At 60.3% G+C, this 25,418-nt stretch overlaps 1 protein-coding gene across 1 annotated transcript in view; it reads left to right on the forward strand.

The window, feature by feature from the left end:
• DNAAF8 (dynein axonemal assembly factor 8) overlaps positions 1-25,418 on the forward strand; it is a 111,781-nt gene that overhangs the window by 86,016 nt on the left and 347 nt on the right. Inside the window, 5 exon segments of the mRNA XM_054161256.1 lie at positions 5,481-5,691; positions 7,090-7,221; positions 7,223-7,258; positions 23,797-23,906; positions 25,234-25,333. Coding sequence (XP_054017231.1) covers positions 5,481-5,691; positions 7,090-7,221; positions 7,223-7,258; positions 23,797-23,906; positions 25,234-25,333 — 589 coding nt within the window.

Consider the following 25,418-nt stretch of genomic DNA (forward strand, 5'->3'; position numbering starts at 1 on the left):
TGGGCTCTGAGCTGCAGAGCAGAGCAGCTCCCTGTGCTGGGCTCCAGGCTGCAGAGCAGAGCAGCTCCCTGTGCTGGGCTCTGAGCTGCAGAGCAGAGCAGCTCCCTGTGCTGGGCTCCAGGCTGCAGAGCAGAGCAGCTCCCTGTGCTGGGCTCTGAGCTGCAGAGCAGAGCAGCTCCCTGTGCTGGGCTCCAGGCTGCAGAGCAGAGCAGCTCCCTGTGCTGGGCTCCAGGCTGCAGAGCAGAGCAGCTCCCTGTGCTGGGCTCCGTGCTGCAGAGCAGAGCAGCTCCCTGTGCTGGGCTCCTTGCTGCAGAGCAGAGCAGCTCCCTGTGCTGGGCTCCAGGCTGCAGAGCAGAGCAGCTCCCTGTGCTGGGCTCTGAGCTGCAGAGCAGAGCAGCTCCCTGTGCTGGGCTCCAGGCTGCAGAGCAGAGCAGCTCCCTGTGCTGGGCTCCAGGCTGCAGAGCAGAGCAGCTCCATGTGCTGGGCTCTGAGCTGCAGAGCAGAGCAGCTCCCTGTGCTGGGCTCCAGGCTGCAGAGCAGAGCAGCTCCCTGTGCTGGGCTCCAGGCTGCAGAGCAGAGCAGCTCCCTGTGCTGGGCTCCAGGCTGCAGAGCAGAGCAGCTCCCTGTGCTGGGCTCTGAGCTGCAGAGCAGAGCAGCTCCCTGTGCTGGGCTCCAGGCTGCAGAGCAGAGCAGCTCCCTGTGCTGGGCTCTGAGCTGCAGAGCAGAGCAGCTCCCTGTGCTGGGCTCTGAGCTGCAGAGCAGAGCAGCTCCCTGTGCTGGGCTCCAGGCTGCAGAGCAGAGCAGCTCCCTGTGCTGGGCTCCAGACTGCAGAGCAGAGCAGCTCCATGTGCTGGGCTCTGAGCTGCAGAGCAGAGCAGCTCCCTGTGCTGGGCTCTGAGCTGCAGAGCAGAGCAGCTCCCTGTGCTGGGCTCCAGGCTGCAGAGCAGAGCAGCTCCCTGTGCTGGGCTCCAGGCTGCAGAGCAGAGCAGCTCCCTGTGCTGGGCTCTGAGCTGCAGAGCAGAGCAGCTCCCTGTGCTGGGCTCCCGGCTGCAGAGCAGAGCAGCTCCCTGTGCTGGGCTCCAGGCTGCAGAGCAGAGCAGCTCCATGTGCTGGGCTCTGAGCTGCAGAGCAGAGCAGCTCCCTGTGCTGGGCTCCAGGCTGCAGAGCAGAGCAGCTCCCTGTGCTGGGCTCCAGGCTGCAGAGCAGAGCAGCTCCCTGTGCTGGGCTCCAGGCTGCAGAGCAGAGCAGCTCCCTGTGCTGGGCTCTGAGCTGCAGAGCAGAGCAGCTCCCTGTGCTGGGCTCCAGGCTGCAGAGCAGAGCAGCTCCATGTGCTGGGCTCTGAGCTGCAGAGCAGAGCAGCTCCCTGTGCTGGGCTCTGAGCTGCAGAGCAGAGCAGCTCCCTGTGCTGGGCTCCAGGCTGCAGAGCAGAGCAGCTCCCTGTGCTGGGCTCCAGACTGCAGAGCAGAGCAGCTCCATGTGCTGGGCTCTGAGCTGCAGAGCAGAGCAGCTCCCTGTGCTGGGCTCTGAGCTGCAGAGCAGAGCAGCTCCCTGTGCTGGGCTCTGAGCTGCAGAGCAGAGCAGCTCCATGTGCTGGGCTCTGAGCTGCAGAGCAGAGCAGCTCCCTGTGCTGGGCTCCAGGCTGCAGAGCAGAGCAGCTCCCTGTGCTGGGCTCCAGGCTGCAGAGCAGAGCAGCTCCCTGTGCTGGGCTCCAGGCTGCAGAGCAGAGCAGCTCCCTGTGCTGGGCTCCAGGCTGCAGAGCAGAGCAGCTCCCTGTGCTGGGCTCCAGGCTGCAGAGCAGAGCAGCTCCCTGTGCTGGGCTCCAGGCTGCAGAGCAGAGCAGCTCCCTGTGCAGGGCTCCAGACTGCAGAGCAGAGCAGCTCCCTGTGCTGGGCTCCAGGCTGCAGAGCAGAGCAGCTCCCTGTGCAGGGCTCCAGACTGCAGAGCAGAGCAGCTCCCTGTGCTGGGCTCCAGGCTGCAGAGCAGAGCAGCTCCCTGTGCTGGGCTCCAGGCTGCAGAGCAGAGCAGCTCCCTGTGCTGGGCTCTGAGCTGCAGAGCAGAGCAGCTCCCTGTGCTGGGCTCCAGGCTGCAGAGCAGAGCAGCTCCCTGTGCTGGGCTCCAGGCTGCAGAGCAGAGCAGCTCCCTGTGCTGGGCTCTGAGCTGCAGAGCAGAGCAGCTCCCTGTGCTGGGCTCCAGGCTGCAGAGCAGAGCAGCTCCCTGTGCTGGGCTCCAGGCTGCAGAGCAGAGCAGCTCCCTGTGCTGGGCTCCAGGCTGCAGAGCAGAGCAGCTCCCTGTGCTGGGCTCCAGGCTGCAGAGCAGAGCAGCTCCCTGTGCTGGGCTCCAGGCTGCAGAGCAGAGCAGCTCCCTGTGCTGGGCTCCAGGCTGCAGAGCAGAGCAGCTCCCTGTGCTGGGCTCCAGGCTGCAGAGCAGAGCAGCTCCCTGTGCTGGGCTCTGAGCTGCAGAGCAGAGCAGCTCCTTGTGCAGGGCTCCAGACTGCAGAGCAGAGCAGCTCCCTGTGCTGGGCTCCAGGCTGCAGAGCAGAGCAGCTCCCTGTGCTGGGCTCCAGGCTGCAGAGCAGAGCAGCTCCCTGTGCTGGGCTCCAGGCTGCAGAGCAGAGCAGCTCCCTGTGCTGGGCTCCAGGCTGCAGAGCAGAGCAGCTCCCTGTGCTGGGCTCCAGGCTGCAGAGCAGAGCAGATCCCTGTGCTGGGCTCCAGGCTGCAGAGCAGAGCAGCTCCCTGTGCTGGGCTCTGAGCTGCAGAGCAGAGCAGCTCCCTGTTCTGGGCTCTGAGCTGCAGAGCAGAGCAGCTCCCTGTGCTGGGCTCCAGGCTGCAGAGCAGAGCAGCTCCCTGTGCTGGGCTCCAGGCTGCAGAGCAGAGCAGCTCCCTGTGCTGGGCTCTGAGCTGCCAGCCAGGCTTGGTGAGCAAATGTGTAACTCCTGGTGGAGAGGGAGAGGCTGCTGAGTAATTGGACAGCCAGACAGCCCATCTGGTGGAGCAAGATTTGGTATTGATGTCCTCTCAGAAGGGAGACAGCTCTGAGCTGCAGAGAAGAGCTCTGGTGGAGTCCTGCCATGTAACTCCTCCCCTGCCAGGCCTTGCCACCTCTGGTGCTTTCCTGGCTCTAGGTGTGGAGGGGTTCAGCCTTCCCACCAGCAGAACAGGCTGGCAGCACAGCCAGTGTGAGCAGCTGGGCAGCTCTCTCTGCTGAACAGCCCAAGGGGTTTCAGCACCACCTGGCCGCGGTGGTTTGTGTGTCCATTCACAGCTGCCACAAGAAAGGCCAGGGGTTGACTGGGAGACCTTTTGTTCTGTGAGGAACACAAACTGTTTATGCAGGGAGTGCCAGGGACTGGACTGAGCTCTCATTCAGCCCCCACTAGCTGCTGAGCAGCTGCCAGCTGAAAATGACTTCCAGTCATCACTGCTCTGACTTTGGTTTGAAGCTGCAGCTTCAGCAAGCCTGGCAGCTCCCTCGGATGCCTGCAGCTTCTCTGGGCCTTTTCTGATGGTTTCTCTTGAAAAGCAGGTTCACAACACAGGTTGTGATGCTCTGTGTCCAGCTCTGCAGCCCTCAGCACAGCCAGGGAGCTGCTGGAGCAGGGCCAGAGGAGGCCACAGCAGTGCTGGGAGGCTGGAAGCCCTCTGCTGGGAGGCCAGGCTGGGAGGGTTGGAGTTGTGCAGCCTGGAGAGGAGAAGGCTCCAGGGAGACCTCCTGGTGGCCTTGCAGAGCTTCAAGGGGACAGAAGAGAGCTGGGGACAGACTGCTGAGCAGGGCCTGTTGGGGCAGGCCAAGGGGGGATGGTTGGAACTGCAAGAGGGAGACTGAGAGTGGAGAGAAGGGAGAAAGGTTTGGTGCTGAGGGTGGGGAGAGCCTGTGCCAGGCTGCCCAGAGAGCTGGGAGCTGCCCCATGGCTGGCAGCAGTGCAGGGCAGGTTGGTTGGGGCTGGGAGCAGCCTGGGGTGGCTGCAGCTGTCCCTGCAGGAGTTGGACTGGGTGAGCTTGGAAGGTCCATTCCAACCCAACCCAGTCTGTGAGTCTCGGTCAGGAGATGTGACTAACACCTGGGGATGCTCCCATGTTGGGATAGCATGGATTGATCCCAAGCTTTCATAAACAAGCACCACAGGTAAAGCAGCCCTGTGGTGTTCACTGAGGAGCACTTGTCTGGAGCCAGGGCACTGTCCAAGTTCTGGTGTGAGTGCTGAGCAGGAGGGTGGGCAGCTGAGAACATGTCCTGTGCTCTACCTGATTGCTGCAGTGGTTAAGCCACAGGACTGTGGTGAACTGGCAGAAGAATATGGCAACAGTGCTGCAGGATTACTGCCCTTAGCAGCCCACCCCCAACCCTGGTGGCACAGGGCAGAAGTGCAGGCAGGGTGGTAGGAATCCAAGCCTTTGCCTTCCCCTCGTTCAGAAGGGGCTGTGGGGATAGGACCAGAGGCAATGGCTTGGAACTGGAGCAGGGCAGAGTTAGGTTGGACACCAGGAGGGAGTTCTGCACAGGGAGGCTGGGGAGACTCTGGCACAGGCTGCCCAGGGAGGTGCTTGAGGCCTCACCCCTGGAGCCATTGAAGCTCAGCCTGGCTGTGTCCCTGGGCAGCCTGCTCTGGCTGGAGCTGTCCCTGCTGCCTGCAGGGGGGTGGGCAGGATGCCCTTGGAGGCTCCCTTCCAGCCCAATGCAGTCTGTGATTCAAGCACCCTCTGCTGCTCCTGCATTTCCCCCATCACTCCACAGCATGGAGGGGAAGGCCCAGGCCTGTAGCAGAGCTCTGCTGGGGTAGAAGAGATGGCAGCAAAAGGAATGGAAGGCAGCAGCTTGCTGTGGGGAGCAGAGAGATGCTGCAGCTGTGCTGGCAGCCGCTCCAGGCTGTGCCCCCCGCTGCCTGCTGCGCTTGCAGGATGTCAGGAGGAAGGCAACGTTCAGGCCTCAGAAAAGGCATTTCAAAGAGCTGGTGTCCTGGAACAGGCAGGACAGCGAGCTCCCAGCTGCCAGGCACCACGGAGCGGTGCCGCAGCCAGGGGTTCGCCCGGGTCCCATCCTGAGCGCTAGAGGTAGCTCCAGCACCCCAGGACAGCTCCCAGCAGCTGACGGCCACCGAGCTGCTGCCCGGCAGAGACCAACAGGGAATGCATTGGCTCTGATGTGTGTGAGCAGAGCCACAGCCTGGGCTGGGAAAGCAGCTGGACTAGCAGGGCCCTTTGCTGGGTAGGGAGCGCAGTGCAGGCTGCCTCCTGCAGCGAGCCAGCAGCTGTCCTTGGCTGACTCCTGAAAGGGGGTCACTGCTGCTGCCCTGCGATCCCCAGGTGTGTGCACACAGGCACACGGCAGCTTGACAGAACAGGAGGAGCAGCCACACCTGTGGGCATCTCAGGTGATGCCACCATGCCTGAGTGCCTCCCCTCTTGCACTGCCTTGTGTGTGACGGGGCAGAGTTGCGTGGAGGGCTCAGACATGGGGCAGCATCTCTTGGGTTCTTGCATCAGACGTGCCTGATAACCTCTGCCAAACCACTTGCCTGGTGTTGCCTGGGATCATCCTGCGCGGTTCTGAGCACCCAGCTTACATGGAGCTGCTGGAGCAGCTCCTTGGCAGAGGCTTAGCAGTGACTGGAGCTGGCCTCCCGTGCCGGGCACCCTGCAGACTCGCCGTGTCTCAAAGGCGCTCAGCGGGGCCAAGTGCAGCGCTGCAGCAAAGGTAGGAAACAGCTGGAGCTGAGCTTTGCTTCCTGAGCACAAAAGAGAAGCCTTTTAGTGCCGTGCTGCGCTCAGACATCCGGGCTGGCTCCCCACACGCTTGCTGCGGTGGCAGCATTAGCACAGCGCCGCATCGAGCTCTGGTGCCTCCGGGAGGGGATGTAGGCAGCGTGCCTTGCGAGCTGCTCCCTGCCTCCTGCCTCTCCCTGACTCCTCACCTGCACACCGGGAGCCTCCTTGCGAAGGGCACAGCCGCACCCACCGCCCATCCTGCTCGCCGGGCAGCCTGGCTGCTGGGCTGTGTGTGTGCTGCCCTGCCGGGAGGGCTGCTGCTGCGCCCTGCCCTGTTTCCCACATCGCTGCAGTTTCTCTAGCCGCCCCCTGTCAATCCCCCTCTGCAGTGCTCCATAACCCTGCCACGTTTTGCCCTGTGCCCTGCAGTCCTAGGCAGAAGCTTCATTTAGCTTCTGCCCTGGCTGGTGCAGACAGCTCAAGCCAAGGTCCAGCATGGGCTTCGAGCTGGCGCTCACAGGGCTCAGATGTGCTTCTGGGGGGAGCAGATTGCTTCGGTGTCTGCTCCAGCCTGGCTCTCTCTTTGCACTTGGTGTGGGAGAACTTTCCCCACATCTCCCCATATTTTAGGAGCCTTACCAGGGTGAAAGACTAAGATAAAATGTGCCCAAAAGTGCTGTCAGGAGCACAGAATAAACAACTTACACAGGGGGGACAAATCCCCAGAGTAAACAAGGAGGAACCCACTGTCACTGGAGGTAGCAATCACCAAAGGGCTGCCAGACAGAGCAGCTCCTCTGAAGAACTCCAAACATTGGTGGCTTGCAGCCTTTCCCTTCTGGGAGCCCTGGGTGCTATCTGGCATAAGAACAGGTAAGATCTCCCCAGGTTGTGATTTGTTTTAAGCTGACAGCAGCCCCGTGAAGAACATCTGTACAGAACAGCAATTACAGCCAGCATCCAATCAGGCTGAGCAGCACTTCCCTCTGCCGTGGCTCCCCTGAGGATGCCATCCCCCAGCGCAGGGGGGTGCAGAGCTCCCTGGGGAGGACAAAGGGAGGGGAGTGTGGGGGAGCAGTGCCGCGGCAGCTCGGAACGACTCTGGGCACGGCCGGCCCCGTTCCAGCAGGGTCTGGCACTGCCGAGCCAAAGGGAACGTCAGAGCTTAGTTGTGCCCGAAGGGAGACGCTCCTCCGAGCGGCTGTGCCACAGCGCTGGCCCTTACCTGCCCGGCCCTGCTTCCAGCAGGCTGAGCAGCACCGCTCAGGAACCTGCTCCTGCTCACCGAGAGGAGGGAGCAGCAGCAGCCACAGGAGCAGGGTGGCTGCCAGCTCAGGCATGAGGCTGTTTGAAAGGCTCTGTGGCCTTGAGCCGTTCCTCCTCGCAGGCAGCACACAGGCAGCGCTCCGCAGCGAGGCTCGCAGGCTGGGCTCGGCGATGGCAACAACAGAGCTCTGCCCTTCCCTCCCTTGCAGTGCTCCCTCTTGATGGATGCTTTCTGCCCGGTGCTGGCGGCCAGGCAGCGCGGTCCTGAGCTTCGGCTCCCTGCTGGACAGGTGAGTGAGGACGGCGTGGCTGGAGCAGCACTGCCTCAGCCCCTGCGGGGCAGCTGTGACCCGCAGCAGGGCAGCTGACTGCTCTGTAATTCACTCCCCTGAGCTCAGCTGCCACTCAGAGGCGGATCATTCCTCCTGACCTCTTCTGCTGTACCCGGTCAGCACTCCACAGACGTGAGCCCCGTGCTCAGAAACACAGAATCACAGACTGCCGGGGAGCTCGTTTACTCCAATGCCCCTGCACCCACAGCACCCTGCCCAGCAGCACAGTGCCCGGGGGGGTTGGAAGCTCTCCACACCAGGACACTCCACAACCTCTCTGGGCAGCCTGCTCCAGGCCTCCAGCAGCCTCACCCCAAACAACTTTCTCCTCCTGCTCAGCTCCAACCTCCTGCCTGACACTTGCTGCCCCTTGCCCCTTGTGCTGGCCCTGGGCAGCACTCAGCAGAGCCTGGCCCCAGCCTCTTGCCCCCCACAGCTCCTTTAGCTCTTGCTGAGCATTGCTCAGCTGCCCTCTGGGGCTGCTCTTCTGCAGGCTCTCAGCCCCAGGGCTCTCAGCCTTTGCTCCTCAGAGGGTGCAGGACACCAAGTTGTGTTGTCTGCTAGGGCCCCGGAGCATCTGTGGGGCTTGGTGGCACAGTTCCATGAGTAGAGGGAAAGCTCTGAGATCAGGACCCCCACTGGGAATAAACCTGCTGAATCAAGGGAATTCCTGGGAGAAATCTCTCAGCAGATTCTGCCTTTGCTGTTCACAAAAATAATAAATAAATACTTCAACTAAACACCAGAGAGCAAACTCTTAAATAAATCACCAGAAATGCTGGATGGAGGATGTGTCAGCCTGCTAAAACAAACAGAACCCCTCTGCAGGGACTGATTAGTGAAATCAAATGATTATCAGGGCAATTAACCCAGTGTTCCCCAGAGGGAAGGCTTCCCTGCACAGGGGCTGGGATCTGGCAGCGGGATGTGCAGCTCATGCAGATGGTTTCCTCCAGGAAAGGAAGCCAAGAGGCTCCTGGCTTCTGGCAGGCATGGCACAGAGCAGTCCAGCAGCCACACTGGTAAGACTCTGTCTTGACTTTGGCTGTGCCATCTGTAGGACTTCCAGACCACCCTGGCAGTGGGACAGGAATGAGGAATTCAGGACTGCTGGAGTCTGCAAGCACCAATGGGATCAACTCCGAAGATGCCAGGTGGGGGACACCTGGGTGAGCCTCAGTCACAAGGGCACACCTGGGCAGGGCAGTTGGCCCCAATCTCAGCTGTAACTCTTCAGAAGATGCTTTGAAGCTGATGACAAAATTTTGCCCTTGCTGCCACTCCTTTGAAATCTCTCCCTTGGGAGCTCCATCCCAGACCTTCCTCCCTGCAGGGCGCAGCACCCCGGGGAAGCAGAGCTCAGGTCACCCCAGACCTTTCTAGGCAGATGTCTTCTGATTTGCAGAAAAGGGAGTGAGCTGTTGGGGACCCCAGAGACCCCTGCTGGGCACAGCTCGGGGAGACATCCCCCTCCTCTTTCTTTTCCCCAGGTGTTTGCTCATCAGAGTCACAGCCCATAACCAGCCCAGCTGCAGCCTGCGGCTTCCCTTGCCTGCAGGCTCAGCTTGATGTGTTTCCAGCTTGCCAGTCTCAAGGCAGCACCTCCAGGGCAAACCTCACAGTGGCTTCTTGCTGCCATTCCCAGGGAGCTGAGGGGGTCAGGGAGGAGCAGGTGCCAGCTTCAGCTGCATCTTTCACCTCTGCTCCTGCTGCATGCCACTCTGGCTGCCTGCACCAAGGCTAAATTTCTTGCTGAGCTGCAGAAGCCCCCTGCAGAAGTGATGGCTGTTGGGGGCACTCCCAAAAGGCAGGATCCATTCTGCCTCTTCCCACATGCCAGCACCAGGGATCATGCAGCCATTTAAAACAAGCTCTGCCAAAGCAACAGTGGCTTTCACCATCCATGCTGCTTGTGGAGGGGAGGGGCAGCAAAGTGTGCCCAAGGATGGGGAGGAGGGCAGGAGCTGAGCCTCCTGTAGGTCAGCTTTACAGAATCACAAAATGTGTTTGGTTGGAAGAGAGCTCCAAGCTCATCCAGCCCAACCCCCACCCAGCACTGCAGGGTCAACACCAAACCGTGTCCCTAAGGGCCAGGACCACACACTGCTGGAACACCTCCAGGGATGGTGATTCCAGCACTGCCCTGGGCAGCCTGTTCCAAGGTTTGAGAACCTTCCAGTGCAGAAATACTGCCTGAGAGTCTGAACCTCCCCTGGTGCAGCTTGGGATCCTTTCCTGAGCTCCTGTCCCTTGCCACCAAGGAGTAGAGGCTGCCCCCTCCTCACTCCAGCCTCCCTGAAGGGAGCTGTAGAAAGCAATGAGGTCTCCCTCAGCCTCCTCTTCTCCAGCCTGAACACCCCCAGCTCCCTCAGCCCCTTCTCTAGCCCAGGGGCTCCAGGCCCTTCTCCAGCCTGGCTGCCCTGCTCTTGACAGGCTCCAGCCCCTCAGTGTCCTCCCTGGAATGAGAGCTGAGCACTGTACCTGAGGTGTGCCGAGCACGGGGGAATGATCCTCCCTGTTCCTGCTGTATTCTAATACAAGCCAGGATACCAACAGCAAACTCCTGCCCTCATTCTGTCCTTAGATAGCATTAGAATCAACTCTGCAAGCATCTCTGCAAGCCCAGCCTGGCTTCGCTGGTGTCTCCTGAGGACACTTCACAGGCAGGCACTCTCATTGCCTAGTTTATAAACATTTCAGCACAACACCTGAGCTCGATGGCACTTCTGCCTCCAGCAGCAGCCACGTGTCCTGCCTTGCTGGAGTGAGCCCCTGGGGCTTATTCCCCTGCCGTGCCTCGGCGCAGGGCTCAGCCCTGCTGCAGGCGCCGGCCACCGGCGGCGCTGCGGCCGGAGCCGCGGGGCCGTGGCGCTGTACAGCCCTGCAGGCACTCCACAGCCGAGCCTCAGGGCCTGGGCTCCGTGCCATCTGCATGGCAGCCTGGCATGTGATGTCAGAGATGGGCTGTGATAAGGAGGAATCAGGTGCCGGGAGGAACAATGAGAGCTTTGCTGGTGTCACCGCTCGGCTTCAGAGCCCTCCTGAGGCAGCCCCAGCAGCTGGGCAGCTGGGGAGGTTGTGCTGTGCACCGCAGCTGCCCTCCCCAGCCCCTCACAACTGTGATGGCTGTGCAGCAGCAGCGGTGCCCACCCTGCCCTCTGGACAGCTCTCCAGCAGTATTTTCAGTCATAGAATCGTTAAAGGTGGAAAAGACCTCTGTGATCAGCAAGCCCAACCCTCCAGCCACTGCCTCCATGACCATCAAACCATGTCCCAGAGTGTCATTGCTATGTGTTTCTGGAACACCTCCGGGGATGGGGACTCCACCACCTCCCTGGGCAGCCTGGGCCAGGCCCTGACCATGCTTACAGCAAAGACATTTTGCCTCCTCTCCAACCTAACCCTCCCCTGGCAGTTTCAGGCCATTGCCTCTTGTCCTGTCGTTAATTACTCGAAGAAGAGGCCAGCACCAGCCTCCCTCCAGCCTCCTCTCAGGGAGCTGCAGAGAGCAAGGAGGATTCCCTCAGCCTCCTCTTCTCCAGGCTCAACCCCCCCAGCTCCCTCAGCTGCTCCTCCCCAGCCCTCTCTTCCAGACCCTTCCCCAGCTCCATTGCTCTTCTCTGGACCTGCTCCAGCCCTCAACGTGCTCCTTGTGCTGCAGTGCCCCAGGCTGGACTCTGCCCCACCAGGCAGGAGGAGCAAGGGAACATTTGCTCAGGCAGGGGGGAAAAAGCAGCCTGCAACCAAGAGCAGAGCCAAAGCATGAACCTGGGAGAATCTGGGAGGGTGCCAAGGGAAACTCACAGGGCAGAGGAAGTGTTTGGAAGGGGTGAGGGGAAGCTGAAGCCTGGCCTGGGAGCTATGGGGACTTGGGGCGAATCAAGAGAAGGGAGAGCCACAGCCCTGTTCACGGGCAAGGCCAAAGGATGCCAGGCTTACTTTCTGGCTGCCTACATCTCCAAGAGGAAGCATTTGAATGTTCCCTGTCAAAACTTGTTTTTGCAGCCAGATTTCCTGGCTGCAGGCTGGCAGAGAGAAGGATTTACAAGGAGATTGAAAGCAGCTCCTGGAAGAAAGGAGTGCTCTGCTTTTTTATGCATGACAAGCCAGATTGGGTGCCTTCAGAAGTGATCCTGAGTGGGGAGTGACTGCTGTCTGCTCCATGGCTACATGAGCTTCCAGAAGTACTTTCAGATGCCTCAAAGATTGTTAGGACCTAACTCCAAGGTGCATGGCCTCTCAGAACTCACCCAGAGAAGGTCGTAGTGAACTCAGTAAGCTGTGTCACAGCTTCACAGAAGGCATTGGGTTGGAAGGGATCTTGTCCAACCCCCTGCAGGCAGCAGGGACAGCTCCAACCACAGCAGGCTGCCCAGGCTGACTTTCAATGTCTCCAGAGATGAGGCCTCAAGCACCTCCCTGGGCAGCCTGTGCCAGAGTCTCCCCAGCCTCCCTGTGCAGAGCTCCCTCCTGGTGTCCAACCTAACTCTGCCCTGCTCCAGCTCCAAACCATTGCCTCTGGTCCTATCCCCACAGCCCCTTCTGAGCAGTCCCTCCCAGCCTGCCTGCAGCTGCCCTGCAGATACTGAACTGCAGCTCTGAGGTCTCCCTGGAGCCTTCTCTTCTCCAGGCTGCACAGCCCCAACTCTCCCACTAAGCCCTGCTGAAAAGCAGCTGCCTGAGGACACTGGGAGTGGATCCTGGGCCTTCTGCCTTGCTGGTGTTAGCTCTGCAGTGCAATCAGAACAAAAGTCAAGTGTTTAGGCACTTGGCTGGCTGTTGCTCCCTCTGATGAGGCGTTCTTCCCAAGTGTTAATTGCTGCTGGCAGGGAGTGATGTTATCCCTATAGGAAGCTCAGATCTGGGAGCCGTGGAGGCAAAGGAGGTGTGGAAAGAAAGAAATGAGCACAGGAGATGTAAAACCTTGAAGCTGCTGCAAAGGGCTGAAAGGAGAAGTGCTGCCAAGCACAATACCTGGGGATGGGGGATGGGAGCAGGGAGTGGTTTCCAAAGCCCCTGGGGAGCGTTGGAGCCTAAGACTCCTGAGTGCAGTCAGTCTGAAAGGTGGTTTGGAAATGCCTGTCTTTAATCTCCTCAGGACGGCTTGTGCTCAGATCTTCTGTGGCTTAGGGTGGGCTGGGGCAGCACATGGGCCAGTGAAGCAGCCCCTGCCACTGAAGATGGCTTTAGAAGGTCCTGGGCTTGGGGGGAAGCACTCAGAGCATCTCTGCACAGAGCTTCCTCTCCCCATTGCCGTGCACCTCCCGCTGCCCCCGAGCCCCACAACAGAGGTCACTGCTTGTTTGGAGGCTCACATGTAAGAACCCAAATCCAGTTACACAAAGCTTTGTAGCACCCAGGATTTATGCCTGTGAGGGAGCTCAGTAAGAGATTAACAGGGCCAGAGTGGCTGGCAGGGAGCAGAGCCCTCCTCCAGGCTGGGGCTGCGCTGCTCGGATGGCAAAGGAGCTCTGGTTGTGCTTCTCTCTGCCGGCAGCAGCAGTCGGTCCTGGGCACTGCACAGCATCTCCTTGATCCCCATCAGGAGAAGCTGGCAAGGGGAGGAGTCTGTGGCACTGCCCTTCATGTCACAGCAGGGGCTCTGTGTTGAGCCATTCTGTGAGACTTGGATGAAGAGTCCGTGGTGTCCATAGGGGCCAGCTCCTTGTGAGGCAGAAGCAACACTCCAGTGAGGCACCTGTGATGCTCATCCAGAATTAGTGACAGGAGTGGTCCCCCATCCCTGCTGCCAGGCTGCCACATGCCCTGTCTTCAGGGGCCAGAGACTCACAGGATCAGGATCAATAAGGCCTTTAAGATCATCAGGTCCAACAATAACCCAGCTGCCATTACCACTGAACTCCATCCTGAAGCACCACATCTACAGCTCCTTCAAGCCCTCCAAGCATGGGGACTCCACCACCTCCCTGGGCAGCCTGTTCTGCTCCCTTATCACTCTTGCAGCAAAGAAATTTTTCCTCATCTCCAGCCTAGCCCTCTCCTGGCACAATTTCAGGCCATTGCCTCTCACCCTGTTGCTGGTTACTTGGGAGAAGAGACCAACACCAGCCTGACCCCAGCCTCCTTTCAGGGAGGTGTAGAGAGCCAGAAGCCCAGATCCAAATGAAAAAGAAGTGAAGCCATCAGGCACTGCAGGGATCTGAGTGCTTGCTCCATGGCTCATCCCAGGCAAGGGAGCACCAAGCTCCAGCCCCATGAGCAGCACCAATCCCTCTGCCCTTCCAGGGCCCTGGAGCACCTCTTCCCTGCAGAGATAGCTGAAGCCTGGGGCTGGAGCACAGCAGCACAGGGAAAACGCATCCCAGACGCTCCTGGATTGACCCTGAGCTCCTCAGCAGGAGGCAGCAGAGCTGGAGTCCTGAGAAAAGACCTAAACCCTGTGGGGAGAGGCAGAGAGCTGGCAGGAGGAGGGCTGTGTGGGGTGGGCTCTCAACACAGCACACAGAACATGGAGCACATGGAGCACAGGCAGAGTTACAGCCTGTCCCCACGCCCTGGGGACCCAGCTGGCTCCCCATCATCAAGCAGCCATGCCAAGGAGCTGCACAGGAGAGAGCTTGGGGCAGGAGAGGTAGAGCAGCCAGGGCAGGGGTGGAGATGGCCCACCAGAGAATCTCAGAATGGTTTGGCTGGCAAAGCCCTTTCAGCTCCTCCCACCCAACCACATCTGACTCTGCTCAGGATGGGGCTGAGCCATGGCCCTCAGCACCACAGCTCTGCCTCTGGGAAACACCTCCAGGGATGGGGATGCCACCACCTCCCTGGGCAGCCTGGGACAGGCACTGAGAACCCTTCCAGTGAAGAAGTTTCTTCTTGTGTCTAAGCCTCCCCTGGGGCAGCTTGAGGCCATTGCCTCTTGTCCTGTCCCTTGTTCCTTGGGAGCAGAGCCCAAGCCCCAGCTGGCTGCAGCCTCCTCTCAGGGAGCTGCAGAGAGCAAGGAGGTCTCCCTCAGCCTCCTCTTCTCCAGGCTGTACACTTGGAACTTTTCATGTTGTTGGTTTTCTTCAGTGCCTTAAAGCTGTGGCTCCTGAGCTGGCTCAGCAGGGGTCACAGCCAGCAGAGATGTCCCTGCTGTGGGGCACTTTCCCACCTCCATGCTGGCATCAATTCAGCCTGGCCAGAGCCCTCACTGCTGCCTCCCTGCAGCACACACAAGAAGCTGCCTCTGCTAAGAGGTTCCTGTCAGCTCACAGCTCCCCCCCAGCCCTTTCCTTCTCTTCTCCCCAGGCTGAATCGCTGCTCTGCTGCCTTTGCGACTCCCTGGCACCGCACAGCACCCGCTGCACAGTGCCAGGACCTCTAGGCAGGGCCCCAGGCAGCCTGGACGGCACTGCAGACGGGCACACACGGGGGACTCCTGCCCTCTGAGAGTTCTGACTCCTGTTTGGCATTAAAACACCGAGTCTGGAGTATGCTCTGAGCATCAGTGAGGTCAAGGAGAGCGGGGGGAGGAAGGAGCAGCAGCCAAGAGCAAACCTTACTCAGCCAGAGCAGTGGTTCCTGGTGGACAATCTGCCTGTGTCCCCAAGCAAGGGTTGGAGCATTCTTCTGGCTGGGAAAGCCTCAGGCAGTAAAGTTAGGTGAACACAGGGGTGAGTGTTCACTGCTGTCCTCCTGCCAGCTGCCTGGGGGCTGCCTGCACACGATGTGAGCTCCCCACGCCGCTCAGCGGAGCCGATGCCCAGCCGCCTGTGAGCCCACTCCTCACAGCTCCGAGGGCTCAGGCGAGTTGGGCAGGGTGCTGGGGGCTCGCCGGTGTGCTGCTGCTGGCCTCACAGGTCCCTTCCCTGCAGGCAGCTCCTCAGCCTCTCCTTCAGCGGCTCTCCGTCCAAACGCTGCTTCCGCAGACCGAATTCCCCGGCCGCTGGGGCTGGGTCTTTGTCTTCTCATTCGTTTCACCTCCCTCCGCGGCTCCCAAGCGCGGCAGTAATGTGCCTGGAGCGCTGGCAGTGTCCTACTTAGCTGCTCCTTGCGCTCACCCCAGGCACCCTCCGGGGCACAGCTGCCTGCTGCTCTCACTGGCGACGCCCTGGACACAAACTGGAACCCAGGAAGCTCCACCTTGGCGGGAGGAGATGGTTGCTTGGTGTGAGGCTGCTGGAGGCCTGGAGCAGGCTGCCCAGAGAGGCTGTGGAGTCTCCTTCTCTGGAGAGCTTCCAGCCCCCTCTGGACGTGTTCCTGGGTGACCCTGCTGGAGCAGGGGGGGTTGGACTCAATGATCTCCAGAGGTCCCTTGTCGGAATGCATGCAGGGACTCCTTGCTGGTGCAGCAGGACTCCTCTCTTGGCACAGAACAAGCAGTTTGTATAGGGAAAATCGAGCAGGCTAAGCAATTCCCTGACATTCTTGCACCACTGCTGCTAACTGAGTCTTCTCCTTTGATATGCAGCTGTCCATTGTTGTCTTCATCCCATATCAGGTCCCACCCGGGCTTGCCAACAGGCAGGAGGTCTCTGAGCTTTGCTGGGGAGTTGCAGCCCTGAGAGATAAACCAGGGCCTGGCACAATGGGCACCCAGCACCAGGATGTATTGCCCAGGGAGGTGGTGGAGTCCCCAGCCCTGGAGGTGTTCCAGAACTGTGCGGCCACGGCACCTGGGGCCACGGTTTGGTGGCCAAGGCGGGGTTGGGTTGCTGGTTGGGCTGGATGGGTCTGGAGGGCTTTTCCAGTGCAAACCATCCTATGATTCTCCTTGCAGACCATCTGCTGAGCTTTGTTCTCGCTGAGCTTCATCCAGCTGCACACCAGCCCCCGTGCCTCAGTTTCCCAGCTGTGAATGAGGAACAGGGCAGCGCCCAGAGAGCAGCGGGCCAGGGGCTGCTGCCCTGCCTTCCGCTCCCGTTTCACACCCAGCGGATCAGCCCCAGCCCCAGGAGCCTGCCCTGTGCAGAGCAGGGCAAAGCATCACCCTCTGGCACCTCCCAGGATTCCAGAAATAACCTCCCAGCCCTTCCTGCTCGGAGCTGCTCCCTCCCGGGAGCCCAGGAGCAGGAGCACCACAGCCCCCGCGGGACGCAGCCCCTCACCCTCGCTCCGTCCTAGGGAGCTGCAGCTCACAGTCTGCACTTTCTCCCTGCAAAGCACCCCGAGGCAGCTGGGATTAGCTGATCAGGGCTGAGGAACAAATTAATGACTGCTCCAACCAGGAGGAAGGCAGATTTGATCCCAGATTGCCCATCTCTGCAGCTGGCTCCGACTTGCAAACAATTCATTTCGATTATGAAAGCAAGGAATTGAGGACAAAGCCCCCTAGATTGTTGGCTTCCTGGAGGAAGAAAAGAAAAGGAATGGAATTTAGATTAAAAATTATGCAGAGCAGTTTTAATTCCCCACCCTCCTGTGCCTCCCCTCTGCTGCAAAGCCAGAGCTCCTCAGAACGCGGCATTGTTCCGCCGCCGGTGTCAGCCTGCCGGCTGCCGGAGAGAGAATGCCGGAGGTGGCACTTGGAGTTAACTCCTTAGGGGCCTGCCAGAGCAGAGCTGGCAGCACAGTGCCCTCTGCTCCGCTCCCATCACCACCTCCCTCCCACAGGGCAACGATTGGGGTGCAGAGCAGCTCCCAGCCCGGGCAGAGCTCGCTGCTGTGAGCCAGCACTGGGGCCACATGCAGCACGCAGAGGGATGGGATGGATCCAAAGGGCAAGCTGGAGAAAGGGGCACCGTGAGAACTCCATGAGGATCACCAAGGCCAGGATCAAGGTGCTCCACCTGGGTCAGGGCAACCCCTGGGTATCAACCCAGGCTGGGGGTGAAGGGCTGGAGAGCAGCACCGTGGCGAAGAGCTTGGGAGAGCTGAGACCTCCCCTGCAGTGCTGGGGCAGCTCTGGAGCCCTCAGCACAGCCAGGGAGCTGCTGGAGCAGGGCCAGAGGAGGCCACAGCAGTGCTGGGAGGCTGGAAGCCCTCTGCTGGGAGGCCAGGCTGGGAGGGTTGGGGTTGTGCAGCCTGGAGAGGAGAAGGCTCCAGGGAGACCTCCTGGTGGCCTTGCAGTGCTGCAAGAGGCCAGAAGAGAGCTGGGGACAGACTGCTGAGCAGGGCCTGTTGGGGCAGGCCAAGGGGGGATGGTTGGAACTGCAAGAGGGAGACTGAGAGTGGAGAGAAGGGAGAAAGGTTTGGTGCTGAGGGTGGGGAGAGCCTGTGCCAGGCTGCCCAGAGAGCTGGAAGCTGCCCCATGGCTGGCAGCAGTGCAGGGCAGGCTGGTTGGGGCTGGGAGCAGCCTGGGGTGGCTGCAGCTGTCCCTGCTGGCTGCAGGGCTTGCACTGGATGAGCTTGGAAGGTGCCTTCCAGCCCAAAGCAGTCCATGACTCCGTGATTTAACTAATTCTGAGCTCGTCCTAGACACTGTGACCTGGCTGCCACCAGCAGCAGCAGGACACTGCTGTCAAGCCAGCTGAGCAGACAAGGACCAGGACCAGGATCACAACGCTTGCCTTCCCAGGAGACCATAGCAGGGCCATGGTCATGCAGTTCCCAGGTGGAGGAGCAGACCTGGCAGCTGATGTCTCCTCTCTGCCATGGAGCAGTGAGAGCCAGCACAGCTGGCAGTGCCCTTCTCCAGGCAGCCCTAGCTCAAAGGCAACACCCAGCCACCCCCAGAAGAGGGGGGTGACACCCCCCTGCTGACCCTCTTTCAGCCACCAGTGCAGACTGATCAGAGGCTTTGTAATGAGGCCAGACCTGCCTCTTTCTTCCACATCATCCCTCAGAAATTAAACTGACAAGGGAAAAGCCAAGATCAAATGAGTCCCCACAGAGCAAACCTCGTGGCTGCATCACTTTGATGTTCCTCTTCCACCTTACTGCTGCTGTGTTCAGCAGATCTGAGAGCAGGGAACACCTGGAAGTGAAGCACCCCCCCAGCACCAGCATGGGGCCAGAAGAGCTCTGGTTCTTTTTTCCTTCACCTTTTCACTCCCCCAGGGGAGCTGTTCCTGCTGCAGCCCTGTGCTCACAGAGCCTGCAGGGCCCCAGGCCAGGCTCCCAGCCCCGCTCAGCCCTGCAGCCTGCAGCACCAGTGCACAGCCAGCAGGCTCTGCTCAGCTCCACGTGCATGGCCTAGCACCTGGGCACTGCTTTTCCTCTCCAGAGGCCCATGGCCAGCTGGGGAAGCTGGAGGAGCTGAAGGCCCTGATGGAGCTCTTCCCGGATCAATCATCCTCACCAGGCTGGATCCTTTGAGCGGCAGCAGGTTGGACATCAGGAGGAAGTTCTGCACAGTGAGGCTGGGGAGACCCTGGCACAGGCTGCCCTGGGAGGTGCTTGAGGCCTCATCCCTGGAGCCATTGAAGGTCAGCCTGGCTGTGTCCCTGGGCAGCCTGCTCTGGTTGGAGCTGTCCCTGCTGAGTGCAGGGGCTGGGCAGGATGCCCTTGGAGGGTCCTGTCCAGACTCGTGCTCTGCACACTCCCCATGCTCAGAAATCTGTACCCCTCTCTCTAGATGGCATAGCCACAGGCACATCTCTCTTGGCTGAGAGTCACCACTGTTGGATGTCCAGGCACTTCTGCATCTAGAAGGTTTGATGTTGAGCTGTCCCTGCTCACTGCAGGGCAGCTGGAAACAGATGATCTCCAAGGTTGCTTCCAAACCAGCCTGAGATCCTCTGATGTGGCAGAGGTGGTAGCTGGGCTCTCCTGGGGGAAGTGGGTGCCTCCCCATCCTCTTCCTGGGGAAGAAGCAGGACCTGGGCTCTAGTCCCAGCTCTGTCCTATGGTACAGGCAGTAGCCCTTCTCCATTCCTTGATCTTCACCGTCCTGGGGCACCACCTCCGGGCCTCTCACAGCAGGAGCTGCTCATTAGTTGGTACTTGGCAGTGCCCCAGTGAGGGCAGCTGAAGGAGCACAAAGGGGGGTCAGGAGGAGCACACAGAGTGGTCAGGAAGAGCACAAAGGGTGGTTTGTCTGCAGGAGCTTTGATGGAGGGGCCAGAATGCCTCATGGTGGGGAACAGAGCTGCCCAGAGCAGTACTTCCAGCCCGGAGCTGAGGAGCTCACTGAGCTGCTCCAACTGGGTCACACAGAACACTGGCAATGGCACAGCCTTCTGTGAGGTTCCTAGGCCCCAGCATGGCCACCATCCAACAGCAGCACCAGGCCTTGTCCCACACAGCAGCCACTTTGCTCCATAAAAGCAGGGCAGAAGCTCTGTCTTGGTGGTTTCACCTGGAGCAGGGTCAGGCTGGGGCTGCTGGTACTGCAGAGGCTACTCAGGAGCTTACCTGCACGGTCAGGGGGTGTGTATGTTGCCATCCATCCACCCAACCACCCATCCATCCATCCACCCATCCATCCATCCACCCATCCACCCATCCATCCATCCACCCATCCACCCATCCATCCACCAGAGTTGGAGAGATCCTGCCTCTCTGCTCTGCTCTGGGAGACCTCACCTGCAGGGCTGAGGCCAGATATGGAGCCCCCAGCACAAGAGAGACCTGGAGCTGCTGGAGAGGGGCCAGAGGAGGCCACAGAGATGATCAGAGGCTGCTGAACCTCCCCTGTGGGGCCAGGCTGGGAGAGTTGGGGCTGTGCAGCCTGGAGAGGAGAAGGCTGCAGGGAGACCTCAGAGCTGCAGTTCAATATCTGCAGGGCAGCTGCAGGCAGGCTGGGAGGGACTGCTCAGAAGGGGCTGTGGGGACAGGACCTGAGGCAATGGTTTGGAGCTGGAGCAGGGCAGAGTTAGGTTGGACACCAGGAGGGAGCTCTGCACAGGGAGGCTGGGGAGACTCTGGCACAGGCTGCCCAGGGAGGTGCTTGAGGCCTCATCCCTGGAGCCATCGAAGCTCAGCCTGGCTGTGTCCCTGGGCAGCCTGCTCTGGCTGGAGCTGTCCCTGCTGCCTGCAGGGGCTGGGACAGGAGGCCCTTGGAGGCTCCCTTCCAGCCCAATGCAGTCTGTGAGGCTGTGACCTTGTCCCTCTCTTCCATACTGGTCTTGCTTCATCCTCATGTCCTGACCCAGCTGCAGCCCTGAGGCACAAGAGTGACCCCAATTCCTCCACCTGCCTGCACACCAGCACGGGGGGGACTTTGTACATCACCCCCCAGGATGGCAGAGGGGTGAGGCACACTCCCTGGCCAGACCTCTTCTCCTGAAGAGCTGTTCCAGTGTGGTGTCTCCAGGCCTGCAAGGTGGTTGCCTTCCATCCTGAGCATGCAGCAGACATGTCCTGGCTGCCTTCCCTCCCCAAGGTGCCATGGGTGAGTGACAGGTTGGGCTCCGTTCGTGGCTGCCTCACTGGTCATTAAGGCCTCTGTTAATTAATGCTTCTCAAAGCAGTCTCTGGGCCAGGAGCTTCCCTTTTCTCCCCAGCCTGGTGCTGCCAGTGTCAGCAAGGGCTCAGCTCCAGGGCTCCTCAAGCTGAGCTGAGGTCTTGTGAGGCTGCTGAGATGATGCCTGGGGTAATGCTCTGACTGAAGTGGGGCAATGCTGTACCACAGACACCAGTGGCTCTGCTACCCCCAAACCTGGGGCAGCTGGGGGAGCAGGGTCTGTGATGTAGAGGAGGGAAAGGAGGGCTTTGGGGCAGCCTGGGGACACTGTGTCTAGCTGGGGGAGCTGGAGCAGGCAGCAAAGCTGAGCATCAGCTGGGTTACAGCACACACTGCCTCGCTGCCAAGGGGGTTGGGATGGGCAGAGCCTCTCCTGTCCCCACTGCTGCCAGCCCTGTGGCCTTCAGAGGACTATGAAGGAAGATTTAAATTAGGAGGATCAGGGACCAGCACCTAGGAGCTGACACTAACAGCAAGTTAGGCTCAGCCCTGGGCTTGAGGTGCTGCCCCTGGCACCCAGAGCTGGCAGCTGGGTCTGAGGCAGGGGTGCTGCAGCTGTATCCTGACATCCTGAGCCATGCCCCAGCCATCCTGAGCTGTGTCCCAGCATCCTGAGCCATGTCCCAGCACTCTGATCCATGTCCTGGCAAGGCAGTGATGGCAGAGCTCTCCCTCCTGTCCTTGCCAAGCTGGGATGCTGCAGTTGCCATGGCAACACGGGAGGGCTGCCGAGCTGTAACCCAACCGTTTGGGTGGCTGGGGAGGTCTGCAGGGCTGGGGGTGCTCCTGGCACCTCCCCTGGCTCCTACCACCTCCCTGCACCCCAAAGCTGTAGTCACCCCTCCTCCTGCCCCCGCTGACACACACCACCCCCCCCAGCGGCCAGCTCAAAGACCCAGGGGAAAGCACCAAGATTTCCATGGGAAGAGACACCTTTGGGTGACAAAATGCTCCCAAAGGCCCTGCAGGGTGCAGGCAGCCAGGTGGGAGGCACCAGCAGCCTCTTGCCCTCTGATAGAACCGGGGGGGATGGCTGAGGCTGGAGTAAAGGCACCTGGCAGAGCCTGGCCCAAAGCCATTCCCTGCAGGATGCTGATGGAGCAGGGCCCTGCCTGGGAGATGGGCTGTGAGGGGTGGGAGGGGATGGAGATGCAGCCAGCTCTGCTCTCAGTCTGTCCCAAAGTGGCTGCAGCTGTCACTCAAGGTCACCTCTCCCTTCTGCCACCAGCTGAGGCCCTGCTGAACCATCCCTCCTGGCACAGGGGCAGACTTTTCCCCACCTTGGGACAGCGTCTGCTGCCTGGCTCTAGCAGCATGCCTGCAAGGACCCTCGGCACCTGCCAGGGTTTGACTGACGTCTGCCCATCATCCCTGGCAGCTGGACCCACAGACAGCAGGGAGGCCCTGCAGGAAGGACAGGCAGAAGACGAGCCTGAGCCACAGCAGAAAGGGCAGCAGGATGCCCTTGTGTGCATCCACACAGACCCCCCGGGCAGCAGCCCCCCGGCGGAGCTGGGCCAGCGTCGCCCAGGAGCTGCCTCCCACCTCCCGGCTCCGCTCCATCGCTATTTTGGGACACTCCCAGGAGCAGAGCAGCCCCAAGTAGAGCATGAAATGAAGGCTGTGCCCATGCCAGGCTCCTGTGCCCCCCTGCAGCTCCACCCCAGGCCCTGCACTCCTGGCTCAGGACACATCCTCACCCTGCAGCCCCTCCTGAGTTTTCACGGGAGCTCCAGCAGCAGCTCGGTGGCAAAATGTTTCCTTTTAAAGGGCTGTTTGGGGCTGGGTGGGGTTCCTGTGATGCCAGCTTGGCATTGATCATCGGTGTTCCCAGCCAGTGGATCATTCACAGTTATTTTTACTCTCAACCTCCAGTATTTTCACTGGGGCTGCAGCAGCTCACTCAGCATCTCTGTGCAAAACCAGGCAAAATCCAGCTGCAGAAACCGAGGGCTGGGTGAAATCGGAGGTGGACAGGCTCGGCCCAGAGCCATGGCCAGGCCCTCCTGGCTTCCCAGCTTGGCAGGATCTGGTTTTATGGGATGCTGGTAGGGCTGGACCGGCAGCACCCACCCCATATTCAGCACCCACACAGCCTTAGAATCATAGAACTGTTTGGATTGCAGAAGCTCTCCAAGCTGCTCCAACCCAACCCCAGCATGGCCACCAAACCTTGGCCCCAGGCGCCATGGCCACACCTTTCTTTCTTGAACACCTCCAGGAACAGGGACTCCACCACCTCCCTGGGCAGCCTCTGCCAGTCCCTGACCATTCTTGCAGCAAAGACATTTTGCCTCCTCTCCAACCTAACCCTCCCCTGGCACAGTTTCAGGCCATTGCCTCTCCTTCTGTCACTTGAGACTAGAGAGCAGAGCCCAACCCCCACCTGGCTCCAGCCTCCTCTCAGGGAGCTGCAGGGAGCAATGAGGTCTCCCTCAGCTTCCTCTTCTCCAGGCTCAGCAGCCCCAGCACTGCATGGGGTGCTTGCTGCCATGGTTTAGTTGATCAGATGGTGTTGGGTGATAGGTTGGACTCGATGACCTCAAAGGTCTTTTCCAACCTGGTTTATTCTACTGTTCTATTCTATTGATTGGGTGGTGTTGGATGATAGATTGGACACAATGATCTTGAAGGTCTCTTCCAACCTGGTCTATTCTATTCTATTCTATTCTATTCTATTCTATTCTATTCTATTCTATTCTATTCTATTCTACTCAGCTGCTCCTCCCCAGCCCTGTTCTCCAGACCCTTCCCCAGCTTTGTTGCCCTTCTCTGGACCTGCTCCATCCCCTCAGTGCCTTCACTCCTGGTCCCCCATTGCCTCACTCCGCAGTCAGCCATGGGGTCCAGCACTCCAGCAGCACTCAGGGACTGCCCAAGAGCAGTGGCCAAAGCCGTGGGGTGGCTCCTGGCCAAGCTGGGGGGCAAGAGCAGAGAGGAGGTGCTAGGTGATGGCTTTATCAGGCAGGGGATGACTTTATGGGGAAGGGAATGGCTTTGCCAGGCAGGGAATGGCTTTGCAGGAAGGGGAACAGACTTGTCAGGTAGGGAATGGCTTTGCCGGGGTCGCAGTGGCTTTGCCAGCCAGGAAGGGCCTTTGCTACAGCTTTGGGGTCTGAAGGTTCCACCTGGAGCCAGGCTGCCGCCCCGCTGCCGGCTCTCAGCACGCCGAGCTCGCTGGGCTAAAATTAGCTGCTTCCCTCTGAATTAGCGGCAGCGCCGCTGACGGAGCCGAGCGGCTGCCTTCGGAGACCGCAAATGGCAGCGGCTCCTTCTCTGCCGGCGAGCGGCGAGGGGGAGGGTCCTTCCAGCCAGCGCCTGGTGACAATGACACTGATTTCCTAGACCTTTCGGCGAGGCCAAAGCTGTATTTTTAGCTGGGCAAGAGAGAAAAAAGAAAATGGTACCGATCCCGTGTCAAAGCAGCGCTGCGGCCGCGCCGAGGGGAGGGGAGCCGGGAGGGGAGCCGGCAGCCTCCGCTGCGGAGCTCGGGGAGGAACCGGAGCGCGCTGCCTGCTGCCCGCAGCCCCGCAGCCCCGCAGCAAGGTCGGAGCTGCTGCTGCTGCTGCATCTTCCAGGGTCCGTCCCGGGCACTGTCCCCCTGCCATGCCTCAATCCTGCCCCACGCACCTCCGGGCCCAAACAGTGGAGCCCTGCACAAGGGGGAGGGGCATGAAAGGGAGCAAAAAGAGCCCCCCCTGCCCCCCAAGGCCCCACTCCCAAGGGGATCCTACCCCATCCCCTTGGCACCCCCTACAGCTATTTATCTTCCGGGGTGGGCACTGCTTTCATCCCTGCTGCCTTCATCCCTCCTCCTCGTTCTCCCCCACTCTGTTGTCATTTCCCCCAAGAAGACTTTAATGAAATCTGCCCCTAATTAAATCCACATTCATTTGCATAATTGCCAGGAAATTGAAATTAGCCTGCGGACGTGGTTGGAATGCGTTTGGAGCACTCCTGCCTGTTTGGAGGGGGCTGCACCGCGGGGCGGGGGCGGGCATGACAGGGCGGGGGCTAGTGTGTCCCCACCCATGGGTGCTGCCACCCTGGCCTATTGCTCTGCTTTCCTTCCCTCCTGCCCTGGGGCGGCTAAGGCAGCTGGGCATGGAGGAACAGGGGGAAGGTGGGAGGAGAGGGGCCCTGAACCCAAGGCAGGGTGAAGGCAGGTAGAGCCTCCCCTGGAATCTACAATCACCATAGAATCCCAGACACCCAGTTGGAAGAGACTTCTGGAGCTTAGCCAGTCCAACTCCCCTGCTCCAGCAGGGCACCCCCAGCACCCTGCCCAGCAGCACAATGCCCAGCGGGGGTTGGAAGCTCTCCACACCAGGACACTCCACAACCTCTCTGGGCAGCCTGCTCCAGGCCTCCAGCAGCCTCACCCCAAACAACTTTCTCCTCCTGCTCAGCTCCAACCTCCTGCCTGCCACTTTCTGCCCCTTGCCCCTTGTGCTGTCTCTGGGCAGCACTCAGCAGAGCCTGGCCCCAGCCTCTTGCCCCCCACAGCTCCTTTAGCTGTTGCAGAGGGGCAGGAGAATTTCCCTTGCCCTGCTGGCCACACTCTTCCTCGTGCCCCCCAGGACATTTGGGTTCTCGGCCGCGAGGGCAGGCTGTCCCCCAGCACTCCCAGGGAGCTGTTTCCCCGCAGGTCCCTCCTCACCCGCCCGGGGGCAGAGCGCACAGCTGCCCCTGCTGAAGCCGGAGAGGTTCCCTGCAGCCAACGCTCAGCCCGGGGAGGTCAACATCAGGTTTGTTTTATTAAAAAAAAAAAAAAAAAAAGAAAGCCTTCAGTGCCAGTGAGGATTTTTGTTGCTTTTATAACTGTGTATTTTG

The sequence above is a fragment of the Dryobates pubescens genome, chromosome 4, assembly GCF_014839835.1.
Source record: "Dryobates pubescens isolate bDryPub1 chromosome 4, bDryPub1.pri, whole genome shotgun sequence".
In the NCBI taxonomy this organism is placed as follows: domain Eukaryota; kingdom Metazoa; phylum Chordata; class Aves; order Piciformes; family Picidae; genus Dryobates; species Dryobates pubescens.